Below are 20,337 nucleotides of genomic sequence, written 5' to 3'. Positions count from 1 at the left end.
CTATGGTTTTGAAGTTAGAGATATGAAAATTGGCATTTAGGTATGGTTCCGTGCCATAAGGTGAGACTGAGTGAGTAGGTAAGTGAGGCCTTTAGCAGCGGGAAAATTTCAGATCGCACGAGAAACCAGAAATTTTACGCGGACGAAGTCGCGAGCAATTGCTAGTTAAAACTAAAACCTATGGTATAATTTAAAAGATAAAAACTGGATTTTGTCTATTGAGGGAGTTGAAAAAGTAAAGAAAAAGAAAAAAAGAAAAAACGTTTATTCTTTCAAAACTGTACCACGTCTAAATCCCCAGTTGTAGCTACCTAAGGGTTTGGTTATCCCAGCGCATCTAACACTTCAGCATTGTAGCCAATAAACCTCAAGCAGAAGAAGCGCCGGAATGAACTATGTCATTTGTGGACCCAACTCAGCATGATGCTATAGGTCCACATACACAAAAGCATACAGCGCTCGTTTTCAGCTGGAACCCCGATCCGGGTGGCGCCACTGAGCTAAAAGATACCTGAATGCTTCACCAATTGGGCTCATGCAGATGCACAAATGCAGTTTTCCCCTCACTCGGTTGATAAAATAATAGTAGACTGCATCGCGGTCGCCCGGATTGACACCGGCTTTGGCTGCCTCATCACGACAGCCCGTTTGCACTTGCTCATACGAGTCGCCCTCGAATAGATTCGGTACTTCACCTATTCAAAAATAAAGAAGTACCTTCTTTACTGATATTCCATTATTTTTACTAGAACAATTTTATTAATATGGCGTCTTCTGTATATTAAGAGCTATACATCAACTGCAATACACTATGCTCGGATAGATAGGCACAGTTCAGGACGGTTAGGGAACTTCTAACAAAACGTCGAGGCTTCGATGTCTCTGGCGGGTGTCACATGTTAGTACATATTTTGTCACAGGCCCTAATGTAGTAAAATTTTCCAATGATTTTACGTCAAAATAGCCTAACATATTTTGTCATATCGTCGATTCAGGATCAAACTGAGAGTTCCATGACTCTAGTTCACTCTGGTATAGGTATAGTCCATAACAGGTTAAGATGCCAATCGTGGTATGAGGCGGGAGGACACCCCGCACACCTGCACGTCACCCGCGCTCGCCCGCATCGGGTTAGCTCCGTTGCTTCGTTGCGATGTGATTGAGGGACAAACTAACAAACAAATAAACAAACACACTTTTGCGTTTATAATATAGGTAGTGATATCCTCCAGGAACTTCTCCTTGGCGACCCGAGTGTAGAAAAGAGAAACTCGATTTTTGCCATGCAGGGAACTCAGGCGTCTCAAAACCTATGTCCAGCAGGGACCTAGATAACTAGGCGGATGAATAAATTGAAACCTGAGTTGAGCATGTTATTGATGTCCTCCAGGAATTCCTCCTTGGTGATCTGCGTGTCGGTGAAGAGGAATACGGTGTCCTCACCAGCGACACCCGCGCGCATGTACATTTTACGTAAGTCATCGTGGAATTCCGGCGTATCGTAGTTGCGTTTTATCTCCATACCCATACATCTGCCAATATTTTTCACTTTTTAAAAGCTTTTTAGTAGGTTAATTGGCTGAAAACTCATGGTCACTGGTAAGATCAAAGGAAAGGGACCCTGCAGACATAGCCCAAGACTAAATAAAAGAAGCAGTCGACACACCTCTTTGCGATGCAATCCACGTGGCAAGGAATAGAGCAAAATCGAAGAACATAGTAGAAAGAATCGAATCAAAGAAGAGCCACGATTTTCAAAGGACAGAGAGTGAAGCAATAAGATGGTTGACGTTCCATCGCAATTGTTGACTAATTTTTTTGCGAGTTCCAGTAGTCGATTTGAAATGAATTTTACAACTACATGTGGTTTGGATGACAGTAGAAGATTATGGTGCCATTGAGCGTCTCTTATGACGGAGGTATGAGGTGACTATTGAAACCCTCTGATGAGAGATCTCTGAAAGATTTAACTTTAAAAATATTTTCTTACCTTTGTTCTAGGGGTTGAGGATCACGATGCAGATAATTTTAATAGAATAAAAGTTACTGAGCTGGGCCGACATAGCCTAATGGGTTGCGAAGCTGAAGTGACAATGGGTAGGACACATAGTTCGAAAAACCGATAGACTTTGGGATCCCAAGGTGCTGGAATTGCGACGTTGCAGCAGAAGGCGTGGTATTGGTATATCCCCACTAGATGGACAGACAACATCAAACGAATCGCAGGGAGCTGCTGGATTCAGGAGGCGTAAGATTGTGGAGTGTGGCAATCTGCATAAGAAACTTATAGCAGTGGACATCTAGCAGTTGATAAAAAGTTACTGACTTGCATTCATTCACGTGTCCAGCGAGCGTGGCAACAGAACTTCTGCCGGAGCCTCCGGGACCCACCATGAGGCAGTGCCCTCTTTCCGCACGGAACACGCGCGCCACACGGACTACATGCTCCACCGCGTCACGGAAGAGTACCAGATGCATCTCAGCACGGGCCACAGAATTGTAGTCTTCTAGGTATTCCTAAATAAATTCAGACCAATTTTATGTATATCATAAACCGGCGATGGATTGATCATGTTGGATCAACCCATCGCTGGCTCACGCACGGGTCTTTTTCACAGATGAGGTAGGTTTTGGCCAAGTGCGGTTTGGCAGACTTCACACACTTTTGAGAGCATTATGAAGAAAACTCAGGCTTGCAAAAAATGGTAATTTCTTGTACGATTGTTCGGAACTCTTCGCGGGCGAATCCAACTTGCACTTGACTGGTTTTTTACTTATTTGGTGGAAATTAAAAAAATCAAATATTAATCAACAACGTCTCGTCAAATGAATGCTGGACATTTAAATCCAAGTCTGCTAAATTTACCTTTAAAACTGTCATAAGCTTTTCAATATCCGGTATTTCTTGGTACTGCCTATTTTCTTTAGGAATTGCGGAGTTCATGAAATCCCCGAAGAGTAGTAGTGGTGGTTGTTCAATGATCGGCGTGTCCGGAATATCTAGGATGGGTTGCTGAAAGTTCTTTTGGCATACAGTACTCATCAGGCGGTAGAAGTAGCTCTTATCTTCTATATTGATCAAACGGTCATGGAAAACTCGAAGGCATTCGTGATAGAACAACCTGAAAGTATTTTTAGGTTACTATTTGTGTAGTTCAAATCAAAGCTTTGGGACAAACATTTTGGGACCCATAGACAAGGACAAGGATAGGGTTTAAATTAGCCACAGCCGTAGCCTCCCACCAGACCAGATAATTCTAAAAATTATAAATTCAGAAACTGCTCCTGCTGAGAATCGAACCCGGCACCTTATAAGACCACTGAACCAAGGAGGTCGTCAATATCTAAGCTACAATAATATCACAATCCAAAGACATCTTCTTTGGATTTTTTGAATTGACTTTAAATTGAACTGATTTACCTCAGCATGCCTTGTGGGGCCCGCATGTAGGCGGCATCAGCCTGTAACACTCCCTGCATAGACTTGGATAGATCTCTCAAGTTGAAGACGTAGTGAGACTTCGCGGGCGTCGGTAGCAGCTCCGCGCAAATCTTCAAGTAAACTTCTACTGCCGCGTTAACTATTGGCTCACCCAAAACGGACACTTCTGTTACGAAGTCCTCCATGTGGCCGGATAGAATTGCCTGTAAAATTATAGTCTTTAAAAATGTGCCCATACTTTTATTGGCAGTCCGTAAACCATTTTTTATGTTAGTTTTTTCTTTACACCATAACAACTCAATCAATTTCAGCGAAATCTGGCTTAAAGCTTATTTATACACACCTGGAAAAGATCACTGAATAATTTTTATTCCGTAAAAATAATGATTTTCTAATTGCATAAGATATTTTGAAAAACATTAATCGATGCGCGAATAGTGAGTTATTTAGGTATTTGTATTTGCTAGATTTTGCGCTAGTCATTCACGCACGTGAAATTCTAGTCAGACTACCTATATGGTATTTTGGGTTCTAACAAACCGGATTAAATGAATTTATTTGCAATAAGTATCGAAAGCTTTAATAAAAGTCAATATTAGATACTGTGAACGCATGAATATCTTTCAAACTGTTTCAGTAGTTTTAAGGTATTATATAAGCCTTCAATTGATCTATACTTCAAATTTCAATCAATCCATCATTAAAGTTAGTGATTTGTTGACCGAAATACAGAAGATCGAAACGCAGAAGATTTGCCATAGTCTCTTACCTTAAATATAGTCTTCATAGCATCAGAATTAGGTGCTGAAATGTAGAACATGGCAAAATGGCGAACAAAACGTGCAGTTAGCGGATTGCGTCCACCTCCCGGTGGTGCACAAGCGCAGGATAGCACCACATCTAAAATATTCTTCCAATATAGCTTGTCACGATCATAAAGCCCGCCGAAGTCGAGGAATTGCCTGTGAAAATCGTGCAACAAATTCATCAACTTCACAACCCAGTGCCGCTCGATTACTAACGGGTCTCCTCTCAAAATGTTTCGCGTATGGTTTACCATTTTTATTTGTTTATTCAGATACAAGTTAGCTCTTGACTGCAATCTCACCTGGTGGTAAGGGATGATGCAGTCTAAGATGGGAGCGGGCTAACCTGGAAGGGGTATGGCAGTTTTTATTAAACCCATGCACCTACGATTCCTACCCGGCGTCGTACCGGAACGCTAAATAGCTTAGCAGCACGGCTTTACTGGTAGGGTGGTAACTAGCCACGGCTGAAGCCTCTCACCAGACCAGACCAGAAATTTAGAATTATTAATGCCAGGAATCGAATCCGTGACCTCCCACTAAAATAAGACCACAGTGCTTACCACCGCGCCAGGGAAGTCGTTTAAGGTAAAAACCAGGCTAACCAAGTGTGAATTGCCTAACATAGTGCATACGTTTTGAGAACGTAGGTACTTGCCATTTTTGCTCTATATTGTGCCAATTGTCATTTTCAAAGTACGATTTTAGTCCTCAATCTAACATGGAGTGTTTAACAAACCTAAGCAACTCAATAGTAGGCTGGGCACCATACACATCCAGGCGTGGCATATTTACGTCATCTATGAAAATTACGACTTTCTTCCCAAGTGGTGCACCTATTGCTTTTCTAGACCTTTTATCGAGACGTAGTTCGATCACTTCCTAAAATAATTTATAGAATAAATTAGGAAGTAATTTAAAAAAATACAAGTTTTTTGAATAGTAAAATTAACCTGTCTCTAATCCAAGGGCAAAAATAACAGAAATGCTGTTCCCATAAATAAAAAAAACATGAAAAAACTTCGTTGATTGCTTTTCTTAGTTATCCTTAAAATATAAAGACTGGACTTGAAGAAGAGAAACTTGATAAACTTTGACAAAGGTAATTTCTAAAAGTGGAATTTTACGATAGAAGTTTATCTATACTCAATCTCATAAAAAACTTCTTGAGGCGTAGCGCAAAAGTCATAAGCCTAACGGCGATTACGCACTGCACTTCCGCCATCCGAGTCCTACCCGTAATCCGTGAGGATACCAGTGATTATCTACGAGATATGTCATAAACTCTCACACAAAACAAAAAGGGAGGTATTTTCACGGACTCGGATCGGATGAGTGCGTAACCACCGTAAATCGATTTCTAGTTAGCCTTGTCGTGTAGACGAATACTTAATTCAATTTCTGTATCCATTTTCAGAAAGCAAACCGACTTAAAACATATTAGGATTCAAAAATAATAAATGGAAAGTATAGAAATCAATTATTAGGTAACCTGTGTACGAGGGCTGCTAGTTTGCGCCGAAAAGTTTAGTATTACAGGAATAAATAAGCCCGTTGATGACATTTTCTTTAAAATTTCGGCAGCTATGCATGTTTTCCCAACACCTGTAAAGGCAAAACTTGACCGTGAATTTGAACCAAAAAAAAATTGTGAATGTTTGACAGGTCCTCGTATGTGACGAACTTACTTTCACACTGCAGAAAATTAGATAAATTCTTTGACAATTATCTTAAATTTCTTACAAATGCTATGAAAAATAACCATGATCTTACCAGTATTTCCTGTGAACATGACAGGTTTTCCAACAGCAAGGAGTTTTTCAAAGAGGTATCCATAGCGAACGGTGTCAATAGTTGGTACGAGAGTTTCAAAGAATGGCCTATTGCTGTCGTATAAAAACTGCGGTATGATCTCCGCCCACACTTTCAATTTACGTTGCTTTGTGTCCATAAACATATCGAAGAAATTGAAGCCTTGCGGATAACTAAAATGCATTTAAAGATAGGTGTATCCGTAGCATGCTCCATACAAATCTAGATAGGTTCTCAGTTAATTATTATTGAATTTCATCAATCAAACACAATAAAATTTTACATTCCCTAGGAATAAGAATACTGTGAATAAAACATACTGTGAAAGATAGGAGATACTGTGTTTGTCAACGACATATACTCTATCCATAGAGAGAAGTTAATATAGGACTCTCTAGAACTAGGAGGAAAGTTTTTTTTAATTTATATGGAGATTAGCTGATGCCCGCGACTTCGTACGCGTGGATTTAGGTTTTAAATTGTGGGAACTCATCAATTTTCCGAGATGAAAAGTAGCCTATGTCCTTCCCCGGGATACAAGCTAACTCTGTACCAAATTTTATCAAAATCCGTTGAATGGTTGGGCCGTGAAAAGCTAGCAGACAGACAGACAGACACACTTTCGCATTTATAATATTAGTATTGATATGAATAATATTAGTATGGATTTCAGTATTCAGCCGTTTAGCTACTTACTATTCTGCTTCCTCAAAAGTCTCGAACTGCCTCTTGATGAGCTCCTCAAAGGGTTTACGATTCGTCTCAAGGATGTTGCCACCAATACTCCAAACGTAACAAAAGATGAAACAGTGGGCGATGTACACTTTGACGGCCGCCTTGTCAGCAAAACGGTCACCTTGCTCTGACAATAACGCACCTAGTAGGCAGCACAGGGCAGCCACCTTGCTTATATCCACCTGTTTTATAGATAAACTAGCTTGTTACCGCGGCTTCGTCCACGTGGACTAACAAATTTCAAACACTTATTTTACCCCTTTAGGGGTTGAATTTTCAAAAATCCTTTCTTAGCGGATGTCTACGTCATAAAAGCTATCTGCATGCCAAATATCAGCTCAATCTGTCCAGTAATTTGAGCTGTACGTTGATAGATCAGTCAGTCAGTCAGTCTGGTCAGCATGTATATAACTAGACTATTGGAAGTGTGTAGAGAACCACAAACGACTATTTGACTTAAAAAAATATTCAGCCACAAGTGATATTATTAGTTTTTCAAATTTTTTCTTTCTGTAAACTGATAACATTTAGTTTTCGGTGCAAGTGCCTAGTATGGTAGTAGTCATTTAATAAAAATAAAAATCCTGCTTTGATATAAGAGTCATATTATATTACTTATCTTACCTGTTTAATACCAACACTACACTTCGTATGGACGTGCACAATTCCAACTTCGAGCATCTTAAACAGCTCGTAGACAAACTCCCAATTCTCTTGGGTGAAGAGATTTTTCTCGACGGCTTCGTCAAGCCATGACCGCACATACGGCAGGTAGCCCATATCACTCGGGTCAATATACACCATGCCACATCGGGAAACCGTAGCTGGTGATGCTTGAGCCAAGTCCGCAACCTTTAAAACGAGTTTTTCTAAGCTTAATAACGGGCGTTTGGGATAGGAACCTAAAAGGAAAAAAAAAACCAAACGCGGTGATGAAACATCCGTACGGGTGAGTGAGACAGTACTGCAGTTTTGTTTCAGGCCCGGTTTTCACCTAATCAGACTTAATATATGACGTGAAGAAACATCACGTCACCTTTTAAAAATCTGATTGGCCGATCGATCGAATGAATCTCTTCTCCTCTCCGCTTAGGTGGAAACCTAGCCTCAGTCAAGTCTCCTACGAAAATTAAAATGACGAGGCTTTTTCTATTCAATGACAAGATGAAGTTAGATGAAAGCACTAGTCTATAAATAAATAAAAACAGCGCTGTAACGGCATACCTAACCACTACAATGTCACGTATCTTTAGTTTTCTGCTTTTTGATTTGTAAGTGGGTAATACTGCGCATTGTAAGTTTTATATGCTCGATCGAATCTCCAACCTCCCGAATAGGAGGCGGACGTCTTAACCACTGGGCTATCACGGCTCTTCATAGTGTGCATAGCTGTAACTTGTAAGTACCTCAAAGAGCATATGCACGTAGGGAGTAAGCTTTATACGCTCAGAGTTTGAGAGACACAACATCTTGTTATCGTCAAGCACTGTGTTCATATTCTCGATCCAAACGGCGTCTACTGGACCATCGCAGATTAACCACTGGTGGTCTGCGGTTTCACACTAAAAGTTTTCAGAAGCAAGTGTTAAGGCGTAAACAAATTATTATGGGACGCGGCTGACATCGAATATCTGTCATCATGATCAACTCATCTCCGGCTCACTACAGAGCACGGGTCTCCTCTCAGAGTGAGAAGGGCTTTGGCCATACTCTACCACGCTGGCCATGTGCGGATTGGTAGACTTCACACACCTTTGAAAACATTATGGAAGTCAGTGGTAGGTATATTGTAGAATTTAGATCCTACATGTCCATGTTTTATGAGAACCCTTATAATAAATGTGAAAGTGTGTTTGTTTGTTGGTTTGTTGGTTTGTCCTTCAATCACGTCGCAACAGAGCGAAATGATATTTTGCATGGGTATAGTTAAAGACCTGGAGTGGAGAGTGACATAGGCTACTTTTTATCCCGGGAAGTCAAAGACTTCCCATAGGATTTTTAAAAATCTAAATCCACGCGTATGAAGTCGCGGGTATCAGCTAGTATAAGGAAAAGCTGCTGTGACGATGATGAAGATTACGACCACTCTGAGAATGATGCAGACATCAATGGAGTTGAAGTGCTACAGTCGAATTTGTTTAAGTTTTTTTTTTTTCAGTTTCTGTTACCTGAACAGCGGTTCTGAGAGATAACGGTAGTATGCCGTCGTGCCACTCTAGGGTTTGTAAGTTTACTTCACCATACAGCTCTCCTATGCTGAGGCTTTTGGGATTCATGATGTATTTGTGTACGACCTGGTATTCTGGCCCTGGTACTTCTTTTTCATACAGACGAGTATATGTGTCTCCTAATACCTAAAACCAATTATCATTACAAAGTACTTAAGTATACTTGATACCTAATTTTGCTTAACCCCTTTTTTAGTAGACTTGCGCTTGACTGCCATCACACCAAGTGATAAATCTAGATCGTGTTGGCAGTCATGATCACCCACTACTGAGTAAGGGTCTCCTCTTAAAATGGGAAGGGTCTACAGTCAGCCACGCTTTCCCAGTGTGGATTGGCAGACTTCACACATATTTAGAGCGGTCACGCACTCATCCGATCCGAAACCGTAAAAATACGTATATAATAAATATTTTCGTCATAGGTACATACAAATAGTTCTATTAGTAGAAATAGAGACTTGGACTTGGATCGGATGAGTGCATAATTGCCCTTAAGAATATAATGGAGATGAATGGATGTTTTCCTTCACCGTTAAAGCAAGTGATATTTAATAAAGTTGTGTAGGCAGTCGCTTTGATGAAAATATAATAATATGTTAATACACTAACATGTAAGACCACGGTTTTGCCGCCACCAGTTGGTCCTACGAGCATCACCCCCCAGCGGACGATCATCGTCTCGTGCAGCTGGATCACTTTACGGATTTGACAATCCATAATTTGCAGTTTTCTTTCCAGTAATATCTCTTCTATATTTTGTGAAACAATGATAAACAATTATAAAAAGATTCAATATCTTCTATAATATAAAATTGAATCACTAAATGTGTTGCTCATCGCAAATCACGAAAACAGCTGAACCAATTTTCCTAATTTTTTTTTTCTATACTATTATATAAAGAGGTAATGTCGTTAAGTTTGTTTGCAGGGGGTGATCTTTAAAACTACTGAACCGATTTTAAAATTTCTTTCACTAGTAGAAAGCTACATTATTCCTGAGTGACATAGGCTATACGGGATCTTTAAAAACCTAAATCTACGCGGGTGAAGCCGCGGGGATCAGCTAGTATAATATAATTTGAAGTACGAGGATGGTTCTTACGGAGAGAAAAATTTAAAAAATTGCCTGAAAAAGGATCGACTGTTAGGCGGTACGATGTTTGCCGGGGCAGCTAGTATTACAATACAACTTAAAGCTGGCCTTATTTAATTTACTGTACAAATCATGCCAACGTGGAATAGGAAGCCTATGTCTTTCGCCGTGATGTAAGGTAACTCTGTACCAAATTTCTACAAAATCGGTTATACTGTTGGGCGTGAAAAGCTAGCAGACAGACAGACACACTTTCGCAATTATAATGTTAGTATGGATGTTGAAAGAAAAACGTTTATTTCTTAAATTGTGCCACACTTCACATCTTATAACTAAGAATTGCTCAAAATTGGCTACACACTGGGGCCGACTCTCTTGTACTGAATCAGCTCTAAACTAAACTAAATTAACAGGTTTAAATCTAATGTTATCCTTTCCCGCAAGCAACGTTATGAAAAAGATAGCAATAGATTTAGACGTGTCATTTTAGTTTAGTTTAGAGATTGTGTACAACGGAATTATCCACATTGTCTCGATATTAAATAATCAACCACAGCAGTTGCCATTTCTATTAAGTACCTTATTCTAAGTTCTGTGACCGTGAAGCTTGTCTGACTTACGGATAGCATCCACCATGATGCCATAGTCTCGCACTGGCAGATCGACCCCCGGAAACAAGTCCGAGAGGATGCCAGCAAAGAGTATAGCATCCGCAGCCAGGAACTTGGGCAAGTTACTGTCGTTTAGTGCGCATAACAGTGTCTTCTCTTCGTGCTGGTCCGGACTCGCACGTTTCAAAGCTCCGGCCATAACCTATCATGAGAGACATACTTAATACTAGAAAACAGTAAGAAAAATGAGTAGTGCTAGGGTGTATACCTACAATGAACCAAAAGCTTAATTTGCTTTAATCCGCTGAAACAGGTCGAATCTGTATGGTGCAACTTGCAGCATGCTACATGCACCGCCCGCCCTCCCACTACTGAGCTTTTGCACACAGAGTGAAAAAACAAATATGTCATTTCCCGTTCAAAGAGCTGCATTGTAATATGGGCCTTGAAAGTAGTTTCGATAATTGCAAAAGTGTCGCTACCAGATGGCATAAACAGTCACTTCAGTACTGAGTGAACATACATATCACAATTAATTCCGTCATTGGCAGCATGCGTATATTTATTACTCATCTATCATTATATTATATATGAATATATGTATATATATTATGTATTATATATGTACCTGTGTATATCTTTATCTATATATTATTATTAAGGCATTTCTGTGCCTATTAATATACATATTACTTATATTATAATTATTATCTTTATGTTCCCTTACAACTTACGTACACCTTAAACCCAGTCTCACTAGCCTTTAAATCCTCTTCAACCTAGTTGCCTGGTAGAGATCGCTTCACAGCGATAAGGCTGCTAATTGTATGTTCTTCTTTTACATGTTTCTTTTTGTGTCTTTTCTTTTTGATGTACAATAAAGAATATTAAACTAAACTAAACTAAAGCGTGCCGTAGCTTAGTGGTCAGAGCGTCGGGCGCGATTACAGGAGACGCGGGTTCGATTCCTGCCGGTCTGCAATTTTTGATATGTATTTAAAATTATTTAGAACTAGCTGCCCCGGCGAACTTCGTACCGCCTAACAGTCGATTCGTTTTCAGGCAATTTTTTAAATTTTAAATAGGAATATTATAAAAAAAGAATTAGCGAAATCGGTTCAGCTGTTCTCGAGATTTGCGATCAGCAACACATACAGCGATTCATTTTTATATATAGAGATGAACAGCTTAATACATACGAGCACACTTTTGACGGCCCTCATCCCAAAGTCATAGTGGTCTTGTTTGGACAGTTGTTCGCTGGACAACTTGTACATCTGCACCATCTTCTTAGCAAGTCCTTTTGAGGACTCGAACCCTTCCGAGTACAGGATCACTTCCGCAATCAAAGCTAATAATCAGTACCCATATCAGTACCCATACCCATATTACCCATATTATTATAAATGTGAAAGTGTGTTTGTTTGTTGGTTTGTTGGTTCGTTGGTTTGTCCTTCAATCACGACGCAACAGAGCAACGGATCGACGCTATTTTTTGCATGGGTATAGTTAAAGACCTGGAAAGTGACATAGGCTTTTTATCCCGGGAAATCAAAGAGTTCCCACGGGATTTTTAAAAATCTAAATCCACGCGTACGAAGTTGCGGGCATCAGCTAGTGTATAATAAATACCTAAATAAAACTCTAAATACATCCTTTTTTTTACTGTCCACAGTACAACTTTTTCACTCAACCCTTTTTTTGGTGTCCATCGTCCCACGCCATGTCTTTTTCTCCCTTCTCCCACCAACATTCCAAAAAGGTTCTTCATCAGCCCCTTTTCCAATATGTTTTTTTTTTATTAACCCATATTACATCTCTGGATTCTATCATTTTGATCTGCCACTAATACATTATTTCTTTCTTCTTTTACTTCATCTAATTTGACTATTCCAAAGCAATTATCTTTTAAAAAAAAAAATACTGAGAAAAGGCAATGGAGCTTATAAAAGTAGTATTATTATTGTATATTCAACTTTGATCATACTTTACATTCAACATCATCATCATCATCATCATCATCATCATCATCATGTCAACCCATCGCCGGCAGGCTTCACGCACTTTAGAAAACTCAGAGTTTTTTTGCTGGTTTTTTTTTTTTTTGGAAAGAAAGGCATTCCGAACCAATGGTAGATGCATTTGACGATTCAAAAATATTGGTAAAAGTTGATTTGAGCAAAAATACTTATTTCTTTTATATTCTAGTCTGAACTGGTACTCCGGTATTAATCTAATGAATCAGTGAATAAATGAATGAATAAAAAAAGAAGATTAACCTTACCGTAATCTGGTACCATCATAGATATAGGACGAAAAAGCGCTTTCAGATTGTCCGGCAACTCAGTTCGGCCTGCGTAACCAGGGTTCATAGTAATGAAAGCCGCACATGTCCGTACAAGTTTGATTTCGCGCCCTTCAAACATGAAACTGTGAAATATATCAAACATATCATCACTAACGGCGTTGAGCTATCGAGTGCTCTCTATGTTACGTACATAATCCCATACAAATGACAGAGTACTCGTCAATTTACGAGTAGTTTAGAGATTGTAAGCAACAGAATTAAGTAGCCGCATTTAGACCTCTTCCTCCGTGCTGGAAAAAAACCCTCAGTGCTTGAAGACCAAAGTTTTCGAACAGTTCGTGTTGCCAGTGATGACATATGGATCCAAGACATGGTCGCTAACTATGGGCCTCATAAGAAAGCTCAGTCACTCAGCGGGCGATGGAGAGAGCTATGCTTGGAGTTTCTCTACGTGATCCAATCAAATATGAGGAGATCCGTAGGAGCACTAGAGTTACCGACATAGCCCAACGGGTTGCGAAGCTGAAGTGGAAATGCACATCTACACTAATATTATAAAGAGGAAAACTTTGTTTGTTTGTTTGTTTGTTTGTTTGTTTGTTTGTACTGAATAGGCTCAAAAACTACTGGACCGATTTTAAAAATTCTTTCACCATTCGAAAGCTACATTATCCACGAGTAACATAGGTTATATTTTATTTTGGAAAAAAATAGGGTTCCGTAAGATATTTGGGTTTTTTCGGACACAAGGTGTAAAAAATCAACCAGAAAAGTTACTTATTTTGCGTACGCTGCCTAAACTATAAAAGATAGAACCATAAAATGTTCTAATTAATTGTAGATCTTATAAATATCTACAAAAAAGTCCGCGACACACTATACCCATCTATGTCGAGTGAGGCACAGCAACCATTTTTTTATTTAAAAATCTTGAATTTTTTTTGGACTACATTTAAACGCGTTTATTTTACTCATGCTATTAATCCTTATCAAAATAAATGATTTCATCACTAAGAACAGTTTATGGAGATAATATTTGGTCTTTGAATGATTAAAATTGGACGTTTGGTTTTGAAGTTATGGCGAAATTAAAATATTACGATTTCTGCTGCACGGCCCGTTGTATTATATAAAGAGGTAATGTCGTTAAGTTTGTTTGTAGGGGGTAATCTTTAGAACTACTGAACCGATTTTAAAAATTCTTTCACCAGTAGAAAGCTACATTATTCCTGAGTGACATAGGCTATACGGGATCTTTAAAAACCTAAATCTACGCGGGCGAAGCCGCGGGGATCAGCTAGTAGTTCATAAAACCGATATACGTGGGGGTTCCAAGGTGCTGGAATGGCGACCTCACATCGGAAGACTCCCCACTTGGTGGACAGACGACATCAGACGGGTCGCAGGTAGCTGCTGGATTCAGGCGGCGCAAGACCGTGGCATGTGGAAGTCCTATGCCCAGCAGTGGACGTCTATCGGTTGATGATGATGATGATGATGATTTAAACCTCTAATTTTGTTCATGAGTTTGTAAACCATATAATTAGCCACAATAACTTACCGGGACTGTTTGGCAACCTTGGCATTTCGGATAGTAATAAGTTGTTGAGCGATCACAGAAAGCACCTCGATATCAATGCGATTAAACTCATCGAAGCAGCACCATGCGCCCGAAGTGGCTAATCCGGAGAAGAATCGTCCCATCATTTTGTAATCCAAACCTTAAACACAGTAAATAGACAATTAATTTAAATTTTAAATAGGGAACAACAAGCTTAATTTTATATAAAAAAAAAACCCAACAAAGTGCGAATCAGTCTCGCGCACCGAGTCATACGAATTCGAGGTCATTGCGACCGTCGTACTATGACAAACTATGGTAGGCATAAGTCAATAGCAACAAAGAAAGGTACCTTCTGAGCAGTTGAACACCACGCATTGTATGGCGAGCGCCTTAGCAAGGTCTTTCGTGGTCTCGGTCTTTCCGGTTCCAGCGGGACCGGCTGGAGCACCCCCGAGGTCCAGTTGTAAAGCTCCCATCAGACAGAGATAGCAACGATCCGTTAAAGGCGTTATCACTAGCACACCTGGGACATGTGGTATAACTTAAGTACCCATAGCACATAACTGAGTAGGCTCCTGCAGTAATAGTGCGGTGCGAGAGGGGTGACAGTTGCCATAAGTTGACGAATTACTTAGCTTGATGTTTAAACAGATTTTCTATTGAAAACAGTCAAATTCTCAAACTTATTCCTCAGTTTTAAGTTATTTGACGATTGAAAATTTGACCTTAGGGTCAATAATCGTTAGAAATTTTGCTTCGAGTTGGGAATTGATTCAAGGTAATGTAGGTGTGTGTAGTGTGTATAGTGTAGAGTAGGTTATAGAGTATAGAGGAGCGTGTAAAACAGGGTAGGTTACAGAGTAGGTTGGAGAACCTACACTACATGGTAGGCTAAGGCAGAGTATAGAGTCGGTTGGCAGGTAAGACTATGTATAGATAAGGTTAGTTTTCAGTATACGCTAAGGGAAGGTGTAAAGTTAATTAGTAAGTTTATCATCATCATCAACCCATCGTCAGGTCATTTACTGAGCACGGGTATCCTCTTAGAATGAGAAGGGTTTGAGAAGAGCAGATTGGCAGACTACAGACAAGTTTGAGAACATTATGGAGAACTCTCAAGCACGCAGGTTTCATCACGATGTTTTCCTTCACCGTTAAACCAAAGGATATTTAAATATTAAAAAGTTTGTTTTAAATACTTAGTATCTATAAGTACACTTAGGATATGTTAGGGTAGTATCAAAAATCTTACTACTTTAGACAGAAACGTCTTACCTCCAGCTCCCAAATATTCATGGCCGTAAATATACATGGAGCTAGACATACGCGCCACACAGTTGTCAATATCTTCCTCCCAGTAATAGCGAATCATTTTAAGCCATTCAAAATCCACACTGAAAAATACAGCGGTTTCAGTTTTTATATTCAGTTAGATGAAAGTTAGACAGTGGAAGTATGGAACATCATCAACGCAGATCTTTCTCTTTCCCAAATTAAAAATGCAACTTATTGTGAAAACTACTTTTTGATAAACCTCTAACTGCGCAGGTATAAGGTACGATATTTCTAAATTAAACGACCAATATGGCAGTTCAGTCTGATATGCCCTTTTTCACCGCATCCGCAGCACGTTGGTCCCCTCCGTGGTCTGACGGCAGTTACTACTTATAGCTTTATAGGTTATGTAGTCTTGGCCTGCCTGACCTCAAGTGCGTGGGCTAGGGCAGTGTCTAAGGTGGCATGATGGGCCAATCTGACAGTCTTCCTCACTTCATAATCCTTTTTGCCACCCACAAAAGCCTGCACAATAGGCTAGTTGACACTTTTTTTAAGTTGGTCTTAAATGGTTAATATTTGTCCTATTAGATCAAAAAAAATTACACTATATTTTTTTGCGCCCTAAAAACCGTAAAACTTTAATTTAAAAATATATTTTTCTTAGACAGGTGAAAACACTGTCGGCCATGTTTGGCCGATAGATTATCTGTGCTCTGACGTCATGCATTTGTAAACAACAGCATAACCTCCCAAAGTTTAATAAACATAACTTCTATACCTACTAGTTTACATGAAAAATATAGTAATTATCGTTATTGTATCATCCGAGAATGTAAAAACGCATCAATAAAGACCACAGGAAAGTTGTGGATTAGAGTGCCCAGTGAAATAAATATAGGTACGTAACACGCGAAGACTTGCTTAAAGGGATCCTATATTATGACTAACGACTGCAACCGAAATTTATTTTTGCAAAGATCACTTTGTTGTAAGTCTTACTTAATAACTTATTCAATTTATAAAGAGAAAACGATAATTTTTTACGTTTACTATGAGTTTTTAGAAATATATAAAAACTAGCTTATGCTTGTGACTTCGCCCGCGTGGACTTCATAAATTTCAAACCCCCGTTTAACCCACTCAGGGGTGGAATTTCGAAAAATCCTTTCCTAGTGGATACCTTCTCTTTACCTACAAAGAACACACCCACCAAATTTCATGTATCTAGGACCAGCTGTTTAGATGTTTAGGCTGTGCGTTGATATATAAGTTAGTCAGGACTTTAAATTTTGTATATAATATGGATACTACGTTAGTCCAGGCGTGACATAGGGATGACATTTCTTTGTTTACATATTTAATGACGTCACATCATGGCTGACAGCGTTTTCTGCGTTTCAAATAAAAATAAAAACTGTATTTTTTTAAATTGGATTTATATATCCATCCTGCGTTTTTAATAATTGTTATTGATATATTTCGTTGTCTTAAGCAAAATACTATAATAAAAAATCATTTATTGGACGAAATTAGATATGAGTCAAGTAGCCTATTGCCTGTATGGAAGAAAAGGCGTTTATAGAGTGTACTTACTCTTTTTGAACATGTTTATCTACCATTTGGGAAATTGTGTCTCTGGCGTGCACGTCGACTGTTATAAGAGCACACAGCACTTTCCGAAACAAGGAGGATAAATCCTTCCTCGTGAGTGCAGCGAGATCGTTCAGGTCAGCTATACATTTCTTCTCATAGTTCAATAGACCCGTATCAATCCGCAATGGGATTTCCAGATCGAATATTTCGTGAACACCCTGCGCCCACATCATTTGGGATACTGCAAGGACGACCTACGAAATTCGATTAGATTGTAATCCTATTTAATAAAAGCATATAAAAGGAAAAGGTGACTGACTGATCTATCAAGCACAGCTCAAACTACTGAACGGATTGGGCTGAAATTTGGCATGTAGATAGCTCATAATAGCTATTTGCCATCTCATCATCTCTACGTAGGCATCTTTTAAAAAAGGATTTTTGAAAATTCAACCCCTAAAGGGGTGAAATAGGGGTAAAATTGACGTATAGAAAAACCTATACCTATGCAAAAAAGTAACTACGGCTGAATTAAAAGGAATTTCATTAATTGTTGCTTTTTTTGTAAAAAGTTTGGCAGTGAGCTCTTGGAATATCTAGAATACAGCGCGCTTGCCTAGAAGATGGCTTTTAACTTTTGCATCGAATTATAAAAAAAATATTAACTCATTATTGATACCTGGTTGGGATGTAGAGTGACCCAATCGACACGTGCACGCTGCATGTAGTCTCGCAAAGCGAATTTCATACAACGTTTCACCGAAGCGAACATTGCCTCTTCCACTTTGCCCAACCAATCTTCTACATTGCCCCGAGCTTTCAGACCCTATATTAACACAGAGAAATTTCAATCTAAGATTGGACTCTCAGTCCCTTCATCATCATCATCAACCGATAGACGTCCACTGCTGGACATAGGTCTCTTATAGGGACTTCCACACGCCACGGTCTTGCACCGCCTGCTTCCAGCGGCTCCCTCCAACCCAAGCCTGATATCGTCCGTCCACCTAGGGGGGGTCTTCCAACACTGCGTCTTCCGGTATGAGGTCGCCATTGCAGCACCTTGGGACCCCAACGTCTATCGGTTTTACGAACTATGGCCCTCTCCACGTATTTACTGTCCCTTACCAAGATTAAAATTACTTTTTAAGAAGAAGAAATTACGTTCCTTAAGAAAACAAACGTTCCGTGAGTATGTAATTTAATAATTCAAACGTTTATAGTCTGAAAATTTCATGCAGTTCTGATTGACTTCGTGTCAAGTTCAATTTGAGATTTTTTTTTGTTCATTATAGGCACACGCTTTCTACAATCACAGCTGATGATCGTGGCCTAAGATGGGACGCGTTTACCTAGAAGATGCCTATTCACTCTTGTTTTAAAGATACCCGGATTATAATTAGTAGAAAACAGATCGAGGAAGAGTATTCCAAACCTTAGCCACATTTTTTTAATGATGTGACCACAAATTCATGGTTTTCGGATTTTTTCCTTTACTTGTGCTTTAGACCTACCTACGTGCCAAACATGATTCTAGGTCAACGGAAAGTACTATAAAGGTTTTCTTGATAGACACGACAGACTGACGGACAGATGGACAGATGGACAGATGGACAGACGGACAGACAACAAAGTGATCCTATACGGGTTCCTTTTTTCCTTTTGAGGTACGGAACCCTAAAAGAGAGTTTACACTGTATTAGGTAGGTACCTTGCCCAAAAAGACTCGCTCTCCTTCAGGAGACAGCATAGCAATGATATCAGTTGTCAAGTCCTCCGGCTTTGCAGTCTTCGCTAATTGGGCTTGTAGCGCATCTCTGGTGTTAAAAGACATCTCTCGTTCCACGAGGGTGCCATCTTCGGTTATCTCCATTTCGCTTTCAGGGAGTTTGACACCGAATTCTAGTTTTGCGATCGCATCGAAACACTTTCGTAAATGTGGTTGAACGGCGTGAGGGTTCCGTGTCTGGAAGGAATTATTTGTTACTTCACTCTGTCCACGAAGAGAAGTTAGCAGGTAGCCTATGGGTTGGCCATAAGTACCGCGCAGATACCGATAGACGTCCACTGGTGGACATAGGTCTCTTGTAGGGACTTTCAAATACCACGGTCTTGCGCCGCCTGAATCCAGCGGTTCCCTGCGACTCATCTGATGTCATCCGTCCACCTAGTGAGAGGTCCTCCAATACTGCATCTTCCGGTACGAGGTCGCCATTCATTCGGTTCGGTTTTACGAACTATGTGCCCTGCCCATTGCCACTTCAGCTTCGCAACCCGTTGAGCTATGTCGGTTACTCTAGTTCTCTCCTACGGATCTCCTCATTTCTAGTTTGATCCCTTAGTGAAACTCCAAGCATAGCTCTCTCCATCGTCCGCTGAATGACTCTGAGCTTTCTGAGGCCCATAGTTAGCGACCATGTCTCGGATCCATATGTCATCACTGGCAACATGTACTTGTATGGACTGGTATGGATTAATTACTAAAGGATGCAAATGAACTCTAAAGAATAGACAGAAGATTTACCTGTGCCAAAATTTCAAGTAATTCATCGTTGGAAAGGAAGAAAAATCGCGGGAAAGCGACACGTTTCGTTTCCAAATACGCTTCCAAGCACTTCATAATCTGATCGAGCATTTCATTATTGCGAACAAATTCTTCGTATAACTTTGGCTGCGTCGCTGCTGGCATTGCCAATGGCACCTAAGTTGAATAAAATCCATACTCCATACTAATATTATAAAAATGCGAAAGTGTGTCTGTCTGTCTGCTAGCTTTTCACGGCTCAACAGTTTAACTGATTTCAATGAAATTTGGTACATTCCGGGGAAGAGACTCTTTAACTCTTTAATTTTAGTAAATTAAGTAG

General features: G+C 39.7%; 1 protein-coding gene across 1 annotated transcript in view; it reads right to left on the bottom strand.

Moving 5' to 3' along the window:
- Dhc16F (Dynein heavy chain at 16F) overlaps nt 1–20,337 on the bottom strand; it is a 68,198-nt gene that overhangs the window by 31,875 nt on the left and 15,986 nt on the right. Inside the window, exons 18-41 of the mRNA XM_034983791.2 lie at nt 19,995–20,171; nt 19,182–19,436; nt 18,150–18,296; nt 17,471–17,724; nt 15,875–15,993; nt 14,949–15,122; nt 14,597–14,756; nt 13,012–13,157; nt 11,927–12,078; nt 10,737–10,929; nt 9,633–9,772; nt 8,964–9,149; nt 8,202–8,357; nt 7,420–7,647; nt 6,757–6,977; nt 6,022–6,233; nt 5,741–5,853; nt 4,988–5,130; nt 4,212–4,404; nt 3,422–3,645; nt 2,867–3,122; nt 2,327–2,517; nt 1,360–1,532; nt 512–695 (exon numbers count right to left, since the gene is read on the bottom strand). Of these exons, the coding sequence (XP_034839682.1) occupies nt 512–695; nt 1,360–1,532; nt 2,327–2,517; nt 2,867–3,122; nt 3,422–3,645; nt 4,212–4,404; nt 4,988–5,130; nt 5,741–5,853; nt 6,022–6,233; nt 6,757–6,977; nt 7,420–7,647; nt 8,202–8,357; nt 8,964–9,149; nt 9,633–9,772; nt 10,737–10,929; nt 11,927–12,078; nt 13,012–13,157; nt 14,597–14,756; nt 14,949–15,122; nt 15,875–15,993; nt 17,471–17,724; nt 18,150–18,296; nt 19,182–19,436; nt 19,995–20,171 (4,397 nt within the window). The remainder of the gene's footprint in view (nt 1–511; nt 696–1,359; nt 1,533–2,326; nt 2,518–2,866; nt 3,123–3,421; nt 3,646–4,211; nt 4,405–4,987; nt 5,131–5,740; nt 5,854–6,021; nt 6,234–6,756; nt 6,978–7,419; nt 7,648–8,201; nt 8,358–8,963; nt 9,150–9,632; nt 9,773–10,736; nt 10,930–11,926; nt 12,079–13,011; nt 13,158–14,596; nt 14,757–14,948; nt 15,123–15,874; nt 15,994–17,470; nt 17,725–18,149; nt 18,297–19,181; nt 19,437–19,994; nt 20,172–20,337) is intronic.

Source organism: Maniola hyperantus, chromosome Z, assembly GCF_902806685.2.
Source record: "Maniola hyperantus chromosome Z, iAphHyp1.2, whole genome shotgun sequence".
In the NCBI taxonomy this organism is placed as follows: domain Eukaryota; kingdom Metazoa; phylum Arthropoda; class Insecta; order Lepidoptera; family Nymphalidae; genus Maniola; species Maniola hyperantus.
The sequence above is the reverse complement of the archived record's forward strand: the minus strand, read 5'-3'. Positions and strand labels throughout refer to the sequence as shown.